Source organism: Oncorhynchus mykiss, chromosome 7, assembly GCF_057628025.1.
Source record: "Oncorhynchus mykiss isolate SJ-2025 chromosome 7, ASM5762802v1, whole genome shotgun sequence".
Lineage (NCBI taxonomy): Eukaryota > Metazoa > Chordata > Actinopteri > Salmoniformes > Salmonidae > Oncorhynchus > Oncorhynchus mykiss.
This window is the reverse complement of record NC_143028.1, coordinates 45,279,380-45,291,615: the sequence shown is the minus strand read 5'-3', so window position 1 is coordinate 45,291,615 and position 12,236 is coordinate 45,279,380. Positions and strand designations below refer to the sequence as shown.

Sequence of the window (12,236 nt, the reverse complement as noted above, 5' to 3'; positions counted from 1 at the left end):
AAAACCAGGGCCACATAAGCATGACACACTAATACAGCTTTAGAATTGTAATGACATGAAATCAATCAAAGACTAAACAGCATGCCGTACTCACACATGGCCCAGTTCATGGGCGATAGTGAACGCAGTGCTGAGCCCATTGTCCTCACTAATACTGCAGCTTCTGTATGGATCACACACGGTGCCGAGCTCTGCAAGCCCTGCAAACCAAGAGTATCACCATTATCATCATCATCATTATATTGTCATCAGCACTATCAAAAGCAGAATCGTTATCTGGCATCAGGTACATCAATATGGTTATGAAACTGTCCTCAATCAAACGTTATGTTGCACAGTCTATTGCATGTGTCCTTAGAGCTCCTCTTACCTAATGTGTCACACTTGTCCCGCGCTCGGCAGATGTCTTGCCTGTGAAGAACACACAGACGGAAGTCATGTCACTGGTTTCATGCCCCAGAACTGTGACACCAGAGATGCCCTATGTCAACTAGTGTACTCGTTTGTATAAACAAAAGGCAACACATTGCAGAGAATTCAGGGGGTTGCCCCCAACCAGGGCTCGAAACGAGGCCCAGCGACTGTCAACACAACACTTTAGCCGTTACACCAAGAGATGGTGCTGAGAATGGCTGTGTCGTGGTGGGAGTGACAGCGTACCTGGTGATGAGAATGGCTGTGTCGTGGTGGGAGTGACAGTGTACCTGGTGATGAGAATGGCTGTGTCGTGGTGGGAGTGATGATTCTCATCTTGGTGATTTTGCCTCTGTTGCCAGATACAGAAGTTCTTTAAAGTGGTCTGTGCATTGAAGGAAATGGTTGGGCCATCCTACAGCAGAGAGTAAGAGGGAAATGTTTACAGTCCTGTAATGTGCTGCTGGAACTGAATGACTGCAGTGTTTTAGAGATGTGATCTCACCAGCTCATTGTTGATTATGACTAACTTCACAATCACAACGTTAATCAGATTTCCGATGCTGGGATCCTTGTAGATGGAAGACACCTGAAGGGAAAGATTATAGACACTGTTTTTTTATCAATACATTTCAGTCTCCGGAATACATAAACCCCTTAGGAGTCTACTCAATCAGTGGTTCAGATATTATAAATCAACATGCAGTTTTAAGGGAAGAAAAACCTGGACTCATAGTCCTATTTGAGAGGTTGATTATGGCTGCAGTCAGATCTTGTAGAGAATGCAGATGGCCAGGATCACAATAAAGGCTAGTTTAGCTACCCCATAGGTGCTGAGCCACAAACACCTGAAGAAGCATTTATTTGAAGTGGACAGGAGGATGCCATCTATGCAACATACCTGAGATTATTTTTACACATTCATCAAAGCTCTCAGACAGATCCACCTCATGCTGCCCCTCTCCTGACCATTTGAACATTTTGTTTACTCCTTCCCCGGGCTGCCCTTTCCCTCTGAGCCCTCTGCCTCCCTGCCAATGTCCCGGGACAGAAAATAAGATCCTGGCCTCCCCTACAATCAAAGAAGCTGGCTGGCTCGCTTGCGGTCGGTTAACGGAGCAGAACTTACGATAGACATTAATGTGAGTATGTAGTGCTGAAGGTTGCTCCCGTGATGTTCCACCATCTTGCTGTCTGCCACCACCATGACCTCTACAAAGCGGGGATAGGAGAGGAAGCGCTTTGATCTCCTGTGAGGTCCTGAGTCGCCGCTGCTGTCATTAGCCGGCCGTCTGCCGCTCTCTCTCTCTGTTCTGGAGAAGGGATCGGCAGTCAGGCCTGCAGACAGGCCGTCCAGGTCGTCCAGGTCGTCCAGCATGCTGCTGCTACTGCTGGACAGCGGACGTCTCTTCACCTTGTCGCTGTTCCTCTTGTGTCTGTGTTTATGTCCTGGAAAAGAGATGGTCCAATGAATATAATACACACAATATGAACCACAAGCTTATACTGCAAGCTGGGATCACAGGCTATTGAATTGATCATACAATCAACTCTCACTCGCTTCCTTGAAAGCCTGTTTTTACTACTAGAGAATGCTTCCAAAGTAAATATGCTGCTGCTCTTCTTTAAATATTATTGCTGAAGGAATGAGTCAAAATGAACGAGTTGAGGTCCAAGGGCCTGGAGAGAGAAGGAGTGAAGAGATGAGGGGGTGGGTGGGGTTCACTTTAGGTAAGCCTGGCACTCTGCCACACACCAAAGATGGCGCGAAGCCCCAACATCATAGACTGGTGTCATAGACTGGTGTCATAGACTGGTGTCATAGACAGGTGTCATAGACTGGTGTCATAGACTGGATGCCAGACTACACTGACCTTTCGTTTTTCAGGGGTTGAAGGGTGACTTCTGAGTCGGATTTTAATCTTGAGATGACAACCAAACTCAATGGAGTAGCACCAGTACCTCTTCACTCTTGTTTCCTTAGAAGAAAGATCACTAAATCTACACCAATTGCAATGCGACACCAGTCATAGAAAAAGGCCTCTGTCTCCAGGTTGAACTGTCTGAAGGTTGAACTGTTTCTGTTCACCATGATTCTTATCAGAAGTAAACATATTCCTTTATTGAAAATCCAGAGCTACAAAGGGCCTTTGTAAAAGCCAACACACGGTCTTATATTCATCCCCACTGGTTAAAAAACATACTCCAATGTATTTCTAAGACTTAATATTCAATGTACAGGTCATACAATCTGAAATGTAACACACACTCAGAGGGTTCTCAGGACCGAGGAGATATCAAACACCACTTTCCTCTCTCAGGAACCCAAACACTCTTCCTCAGCTCCTAATCACCACAATCACACACGTCCCTGCCATTTCAATTTCAAATCCTTTGCTGTACACACCACACACACAGACACACACACACACACACACACACACACACACACACCCTACCACAAAGACCCTTCTCAGATGTGAAAAACAGCTATGTGCAGTGACATGTCTTGCGTTTTACTCAAATCAATATCATTCAGCTTTATTTTCATAGTAATGAATAGTTAAATGTTTGAAGTTGGCATCACTTTCATACAATACAATATACACCGTGTCTTCATGGTACTGGGCCCATCGTGTTTTCTTACCAAAGGACCACAGGAAGTGCCAGAGTCAACAGGAACTTGTGGCAATAAACTGAGATTTGGCGATACTAGGAAGAACTTCCAAAATTATTTCCCTGTGCCTGAGCTGAAAAAACATCTAGTTACAGTAGAACTTGCTTGGGAAATTAGAGGTGAGATGCATCCATATCCTGCCCTTTTCTCTTGGAAACATGAATAACCTCTGACCTTTTGCCCATAATGCATTGTAGTGGGCATTCCATCTGGATACAACTCTCTGCAATCAGTTGTTCATGTGAGGTTGCTGTGCCACAATTTGTTTGACTGACTGATGGTGGGATCATATGAGTGAATCCATACAGTTACGCTGTCTATCAGATATGTCAGTCACTGTAGAACCACTCATAATCTGTTATACTGTATCTGCCTTACAACAAAAATGTACAACTTTGAAATAGTTCTTACTGTGTTTTTATGAGCCAAATTATGCTACTGCTTTACATCAAAGTCTAAATATGACATCACAGTAGTGTGGTTATGCCTGTAATAGTAAAATGTCCTATTGCAAATCATATACTGAAGTTTTAGGATATAATACTGTATATGACAGACAATGATTATCCGTCCTTGCTAATGTCTGTTGGAACTCGTTAAAGGCTGGGTAACGAGGGCGGGGGGGGGGGGGTTATCAGGGAGACTGAGACACACACAAACACACACACACACACACACACACACACACACACATTTGCTTCCACACGTAGCAGCTCGCACAGACATCTCCTCTCAGAGCCATCAGAGTGCAGGAGCACCAAGAGGAAGACACCAGATGAAAGTCTGTCAGTTGACTCAATGGAACTGACTCAGCTAGCTGTAGCTGTAGCTCTCTCTCTCTCTCTTTCTCTGTGTGTGTGTGTGTGTGTGTGTGTGTGTGTGTGTGTGTGTGTGTGTGTGTGTGTGTGCGTGCGTGCGTGCGTGCTTGCGTCTGTGTGTCCAAAATCCTCCTGACAAACTATATAACACACCAGAAACACTCATCTCAGACCAAAACATGTCCATTGCACCTCTACTCTTATAATTTCAATGTACCTGATGTGTCACAAGCAGTGTCCTCCACGGCTGCCTCATTCACAGAGGCTTTCTTTCTGTACACAATATGAGGTTTGGTGTGTTCTTCTTCATAGAGTTCTCCATTGTAACTGTGAAGGGGCTCCACAAAATATTCCCCTTCCGGTGACCTGAAAGTGCCAAGCTGAGGGGGAGAAAAAAGGAGGAATTAGAATGGTTTGAAATAAGTGCAGTAACATTGGAGTGTACTGCATGGACACACTCCACAGAGGAGTGGAAATGGTCCTTGTCAGAGCCCCCACTGGCTTTGATTCACAGCTATTCATTTCATGGTTATGTGGTGAAATACATGTATTTGCATGCATATTAGTAAAATGGTCCCTGAAAAGAGAGGAGAAATGAGAAGAATGAAGCCTATGATGCCTATCAGAAAACAATGTGAGTCTTATTGTTGGTTTCTTGGCACCGTTTGCAGACTCGATGGAAGCCGTGTTACATTTCATAAAGCACAGGCAGTGCTACTAGTTAACGTGGAGGTCAAAGATACACCAGACATGTGAAGTGCCAAGCTAGGCAATGTGGAAACAGCACTTATTTCTAATCTAGATTGAATTGGACAATGCTGCACTGCGCAATGTTACAGACCAATAGGGTGGCCCACAGTAAGCCTAATTCACCATGAAAATATATTTTATTGTTTGTGTATGATGAAAAGATTGAAACCACCTCAAAGTAGTGAAAATGGAATCTCACAAATATACTGTAGGTCTGCTGTATGCTAAATGTTGTCAATGTAGGTAATGACTATTGGGAACATTCACAATTGTGCTCAAATGCACACAAGATATAATGACAACACCAACAATGACAACTATTGATTTAGTTGTGGTAGCCGCTCGTAGTATTATGGAGAATGACTCTTCTAATATTAAAATGCAAAGTGGAATTGAAATGAAAAACAGAAAATTCTCAGCCTCATGGCAAAATGTGTAGAATAGCATGTGGCTAGCTATAGAACTGCACAGGTCTCTCTTTGCCCCATGGCAAAGTGCAGGGAGTTAGGTTTTTCTTTTTTTGGGGGGGGGGGGGGGGGGGGGGGGGGGGGGGGCGCAGCCACATTTTGTGCTACTGTGAGTGAGAGTGTCATTCCAGTTTTTCTAATGTGTTGTGTTATGCCAATACAAGTTATAATTGACTATGGCCAGTGACAGTGTCTTGTGAAAGACTCCTTCCTGTATGGCCTTGTGCCAATTGAGAACAGTTGACTAAATCAATGAATGGTTCTCAATTCTCTTCTCAGATACCACCAGCTCTAGCAGAGGTGGCTCACTTTATTCGACTTGTCAATTAGCACAATAAAAACACCTATGGAATTTTAACAGTATAATATGGCTGACCAGCATAAAAAAAACAGTATGGTTCTTCAAAAGGATTTCCAAAGAACCTTCAGATTCAGAAAGGTTCTTTATAGAACCATTCTCCATAAAGGTTGTATAAAGAACCAGAAGAAAATGGTTCTATTTAGCCACAAACAGTGTTGTAACCATAGCGGAACATTTTTTGGTGCTATATAGAACCTTTTTTAATGGCACCATAATGGTTCCATTTAGAACCTTGTGAGCATGCTTCTTTATTGAATCTTCAACAAAAGGTTCTATATGGCACCAAAAAGGGTTCCACTATGGTTACAAGCCAAATAACCCCTATCTGGTACTATTTAGAACAATCATTTTTTTGTGTGCTAAATTTATTTAATAGCTCATCACATGCTATTCTACACATTTAGCATTTATTTAAGCTAATTAAAGCTAAAATAGAGGTGTGTTGACTAGGCCTGGGCGGTATACGTTATATACCGTATGCCGGGGTATTTGGAAATAGCCATGGGATGTTGTTTTTAGTACCGTCAATAACATTAAAACAATTTCTTTGAAGTCTTTTTTTATTATTATTTGAATATTTGTAGGTAATTTTGAAATAAATACCTGCAGTCTTGTGCAATATGCTAGGAGATAAAGAAGATTGCGCCCTTAACTTCACCTGTCCCGTCATTTTTCATTCTGAAGTTTACCGGTAGTACCCAGTCACGTGGTGTTTGTTTACAAGCACACAACGACAAGAAACCGAAGCCTTGTGAGTCACTCACTGTTGTGCAGCACGCGCCAGGTGATCTAGGTAAAGTATGGAATTCACAACTAAATGTTGGATAAAGTTGTGTCTGTCAACTGTAGAGGTGCTCATGTTACTGGTGTGAGAAAGGCAGGTTGAGGTGGCAAGAGTCAGAGTAGTGTGGAAAGTGTCATATGCTGAGGCAGTGAAAAAAGTAGAGGAAGATGGATTAAGGTTAAGGCTGAGGGATACTGAAAGGTGTGACATATGCTTCAGTAAGGTTGCCTTCTTAGCGTTCATAGCAATGGTTATTTACTGTTCAGGAACAGATAGGGTCAAAGTAGTAGAATGGGGTAGTGGGTTTTTAAATGAGTGTAGGGTTAGTTGGAAGGTTGTTTATTTTCCCCTTTTTCCATTTTGGATCACAAGGTATAATGGATTCATACTATAGTCCAGTTGGGTGCGGTATTGCAACATATTGGATGCCAACTGCCATGAATAAACCCCACCAAAGAAGAAGACAAGTAAATGTTTGCCAGCTGGACGTCTTAAAACTATTCCAAATCAAATCAAATTTTATTTGTCACATGTGCTGAATACAACAGGTGTAGGTAGACCTTACTGTGAATTGCTTACTTGCAAGGCTTTAACCAACAATGCAGTTCAATAAATAGAGTTAAGAAAATATTCAAGAAATAAAATAAAGTCAATTTTTTAAATTAAAAGTAACACGATAAAATAATAATAACGAGGCTATATACAGGGGGTGCCGGTACCGAGTCAATGTGTGGGGGTACTGCCTAAAACGTGCTAAATGTTCTGCAGTTGTACATTTGGTTTGATAATTTAGCAGCTCGTTAGCTATATGGCTAAGTGGTTAGCTTCTTCCAAAGTCAAGCTTCATTGGCCGGTAACAGCAGGGAATCCCCTCATGGACCTTGCTGTCTAATATTTGTTTTGTGCTGAAAACTGTGAGTAGCATTTTTGAGTTACTTGTATAACTTTATGAGCTGGGATGTCTCTCCTGAAAATAGTTTAGGTCAGAGACTGTAAAAAATGTTAGCAATACACTCGTTAGCATTTAGAGTTCTCAATGGGATTCAACATGTACTTGTTAGCATTGCTAACCTTCAGATTACAACGGTTCAGGTTCAAGGTTTGAAAACAGCTCCCTTTGTGTGCAGTACCGGTATTACCGAAAATCCCGGTATGGCACCAGGTCAGGATGAAAAGATGACAATTGGAATATCGCCCAAGCCTAGTGTTGACTGTGATAAAGGCACTGAATGATGAGCTGTCTTTTTTGCTAAATGAACAAATGAAATAGGCAGTGACATGTCGAGAGTTTGGGACTATAAGGTTATATCTGCATATTGAGTTATTGACGTAGCCTTGTTCAGTTCAATTTTATTCCTATATAGTAATCTAAATACCCCAATTCATGTTAAATTCAAATGAATGCAAAATAAAAATAGCTGACACCAATCAAACCAATTAGGGTTCGGAACTGTAGCCCACTGCTGCAGTCATTGACCAAAAGCACCCTCTTCTGCCTCATGGGTGGAATGTTATTAATATTTCATCATTAATAAAATAAAACAAAATGAAGAAAATGACAAATCCAGTGTTTCTATGTCAAACAGTTTTGTTATATTTCAGTCTTCTGGGATGTATATAAAGTGTAATATTGGGATGCAAACTCAAAATGGAATAATGTCAACTCTATACCTGACATGGCACAGGTGTCTTAATTTTGTTAAGCCCATAACCATGTGTGTGTGGTGTATACTTTTGTTTCAAAGTAGATTTGTTTAAGACTACCAATAATCACTCTGTGTGACCTTGATTTATCCCACTGCAGTAAAAGGTTGAAGACAATTACCTCAGAATAATATTTTTGCAGATTGAACCTTATAGTCCCAAGCTCTCGTGTTGGTGCGTATAGCCATAGAAGCACAGTGGCATATGGCTCAATGCAGTCATATTGGTGGCTTATTGGGGTTGTGGCTTTCAGTTAGTTCTTCTGGCAACCCATCCCGTGAGAGTGAATGTAATTCCAGTTAGTCTGTTCTGTTATATTTAATGAAATCTGACTAACCCAGTGCAATGCGTGCTATGAATTACAGTACAGAATTACAGTATATCTGATGGTGTTTGCATGTTTAGGTAAAAAGACAAATAATGTCCTGTTTGGAACACTGACAAATAAAAGAGCATTAAAAAAATAATGTTTTTTTTCTCAATCTGATTGGGTGGGCCTGGCTCCCCTGAGTGGATATAATTCATAATGTATCAGTGGTCATATACCTGCTTCCGACTGTTTCCCTGTGAATAGGTCCAGAGCAAGTAAAAGTCCTTAGATGTATATGAATGAATAGCCTATACATACGTGAATCATTGTAACGTTCTAATAGTGCATGTTATTGGCCTGAACCACACCAATAGACCAACATGAACTTGTTTTATTTTAATGTCAAATGATCTCCAAGCCTACTAGGCATATGGTGCAGGCAAGACCCATTTGTTTAATTTGTGGTGACCTCAATGGCATTCACATTGGGAATTTAACTGTTATTATTACAATATATAAGTATCCCTAGTGAATTTCAACTCCACGCAACTTCATGCATGCATGGGGATTATGTCCCTGTCTGAGACTCAATCGTGATGACGTCAGTACCACTGGCGCTCCCTCTGCACTGATGTGCGTAACGTAGGACGTCACTGGTTACCGGAGAAGCGTGCATGACACTGCATGCAGAGTATGATGGCTGAAGTTGAATGGGACTACTAGGCTCAAAGTTATTTATGTGAGCAGCTCATTTACATGTGAAGTGGTCAGGGATAGAAGAGTTAACATAAATGGCATTCTCTCACTAACAGTCAAAACCACTTTTAAATCGAACACAAACGCACACGGCTGGAAAATCGCGTTTTGTGCAGAGGTCTAAATCCATTCCATTACAGCACTCCAGGGTAAGGTTCCCCTTATGTTCTCATGTTGTCATAGTATTACAACAGCTGTATAAACTATTTGCATTACAGTTTCATATCGGGTCAGATAACAGGTGCGCCTATCATAGTGCAGATAAACATTGTATCACACTGTATCAAGGGAGGGCTACTCAAAGTGCTTGGACTCACCAATCCAGAGCAGAGACTGATGACTGCGGTGTTCTCCGTTTGAGCATTCACATGTCCTTTATAGAAGCAGTGCTGATACTCCGTATCCTCCTCCGTCTCCTCCTCCGGGGTGAAATCCGTTATGTTAACTATAGGTGCTCCAAGTACTGTCACAGTGTATAGCGGAGCGATAAATCCTGACTCGAGTGTCAGGTTGAGGTGATAGTTCTGTCCAAACGCAGATATTTTGTAATGGATTGATGGCAAGGCCCATTGGTCAGAGGAGTTGTCTGGGCTATCCTCCACACTACGCTTTTTCCTTTTGAAGTGCACGCTCGTGGGAAAGTTGTCACCGGCTTCATTCACTCGCTCCGGAGTTACAATCTCATATGCGCCAAGCTGCTCGGAAATTTTAGCTGGAGAAGAAACCCATGGTATAACGTGTATAGAATTAGCAATGTTAATTACTAATAATAGTCTTATAATAATAATAACAATAATAATAATAATAATAATGTTATTTGCGTTAATTACGTTTGCCTCTGTGAAATGAAGTCATTCAAGAAACATAAGACCATTATAAAAGCATTCCAAGTCATGTGCTTTGCTGATACGGAAAAAAGTCATTCATTCTCTGTCTGCCGGTTAGCCTACAACATAACACATCACAGGGTCATTTTTTTTTGTGGCAAGTCAAAATACGTTACCTTTTCTTGAACTCAATAGCGATCTCCCCGTAGATGACACTATATTCAAAAAGTCAGGGAGAAATAGCAAAAACCCTAGTCCCCAAAACAGCATATGCATGATTGTCCACGTTAAGTAGAGAGCGCCACCCCGAATATAGTATTCCTCCTTCACTGCCGGTGCTCCGGTCACTCGGGCTTACCACCGTATTCAAACTCTCAAGTGCGCGCCACATCCAAATCGATTATCCTTGACTCTTCCGTGGGGTGTTTCTCACCGGTAACGTGCGTTGGGTCGTGAGCGGTTCGCAGATACCCTGGCGAACATGCTTACTGCAGAGAGAAGGGTCGGAGAGACAACTGTGGTGGGCTACACTGCACACACCACAGACTGCTGATGTGGGGGGCGGGATTAGTGAAAGGTGCATTACTGGAGCACGCCCTTTTGAACAAGCCACTCCCGTTTCTGTGACATACATACAGAATTAACGGAGGCCTACAGTGTGATTGTGTTATCACTGAAATGACTTGAGTTAAACATCTTCAATAATGATTGCTGGCGGGGGTGGAGATGTTATTTACCTGGAAACCATGAAGGAAGTACAGCTTGATAAGTCATGAGACATTGAATCATTTGTTGTTTAAAGGCATTATAAAGGCATCGCTTACTGTTTACTGATGGCTTTGTTAGGATACATCTTCCTCCTGACATTAGCCTACATGCCCTCCTTTGTATAGACACTGAGATCTAAGGGTTCTACTCCACGTCTAGCCTTCTACTGAATCCACCTCATTCACTGTGTCTTTACAAATGAGGATTTGCTGGGATCATTACATTTAGAATTGAAAGTCATTGAATTCCTTTAAATGTCTCCTCTCAACTCACTTGGAAGGCTCTGTCAGCTCAGCTCTGTCAGCTTAGGACATGAAGAAATACGTTTTCACCAGGCAGTCATGTACTTCAGATTAAAACTAGTCTAAATATCCTTGTTACAACACCGACCAGGGCTAGAATAGTTGAACGTGTAACATAGATGCCACTAAGCACTGCTTAAACACTCCCTTGGTTTGATCAGTGTGTCACCACTGCAACCAGTGCACCACAACACTAGATTCCTGGTCTCCCAGAGTGCATAGTGATAAATGTTAGCAGATGGGACGTTACAGCTAATTTCTTTGGTACGATCAACACGCATGACCATTATAACCGTTTACATGGTTTGCAGGTGCACACCTTAAACAATAGCCTCATAGGAAATGCCTGTGGTGGACTCAGAAAAAAAGCCTGTAAGGAGGAGCCAAACATGGGCCCTCAGATCCTCAAAAAGTTCTACAACTGCACCATTGAGAGTATCTTGACTGGCTGCATCACCACTTTGTATGGCAACTGCTTGGCATCCGACCGCAAGGCGCTACAGAGGGCAGTGCGTATGGCCCAGTAAATAAGTGTGGCTGAGCTCCCTGCCAACCAGGACCTCTATAGCAGACGATGTCAGAGGAAGGCCCTAAACATTTTCAAAGACTCCAGCCACCTAAGTCATAGACTGTTCTCTCTGCTACTGCACGGTACCGATGCACCAAGTCTGGAACCAACAGGACCCTGAACAGCTTCTACACCCAAGCCATAAGACTGATACATACTTAGTTAAATAGTTAACCAAATAGCTACACCAGACTATCTGCACTGACCCTTTTTCCACAAACCTTTTGTGATTCATCACATACACTGCTGCATCTGTTTATTATCTATCCTGTTTCCTAGTCACTTTATTCCTAGTTATATGTACATATCTGCCTCAATTATCTCGTACCCTGCACATCGACTGGTACAGGTACCCTGTGTATATAGCCATGCTATCATTACTCATTGTGTATTTATTTTTACTGTTCTGTTATTTCTCTATTTTCTTTCTCTCTGCATTGTTGGGAAAGGCCCGTAAGAAAGCATTTTACTGTTAGTCTACACCTGCAGTTTACAAAGCATGTGAAGAACAACATTTTATTTGATTTGATTGTATAGCTTGATAAGTCTGAGCAGCTAACCGATCGCTGCAGCTGTACATAGTCTATTGGTAAATAGCCCACCCATTTTCACCTACCTCATCCCCATACTGTTTTTATTTATTTATTTTTCTGCTCTTTTGCACACCAATATCTCTACCTGTACATAACCATCTGATCATTTATCACTCCAGTGTTAATCTGCATAATTG

General features: G+C 42.0%; 1 protein-coding gene across 1 annotated transcript in view; it reads right to left on the bottom strand.

Annotated features, from left to right (window-relative positions):
* The window catches only part of LOC110527969 (A disintegrin and metalloproteinase with thrombospondin motifs 9), a 68,573-nt gene extending 58,146 nt beyond the window's left edge, over positions 1-10,427 (bottom strand). Inside the window, exons 1-8 of the mRNA XM_021609619.3 lie at positions 10,045-10,427; positions 9,359-9,753; positions 4,127-4,289; positions 1,544-1,863; positions 920-1,003; positions 705-829; positions 371-411; positions 95-200 (exon numbers count right to left, since the gene is read on the bottom strand). Coding sequence (XP_021465294.3) covers positions 95-200; positions 371-411; positions 705-829; positions 920-1,003; positions 1,544-1,863; positions 4,127-4,289; positions 9,359-9,753; positions 10,045-10,144 — 1,334 coding nt within the window. The 5' untranslated portion in view covers positions 10,145-10,427. The remainder of the gene's footprint in view (positions 1-94; positions 201-370; positions 412-704; positions 830-919; positions 1,004-1,543; positions 1,864-4,126; positions 4,290-9,358; positions 9,754-10,044) is intronic.
* Positions 10,428-12,236: the final 1,809 nt, after the last annotated feature.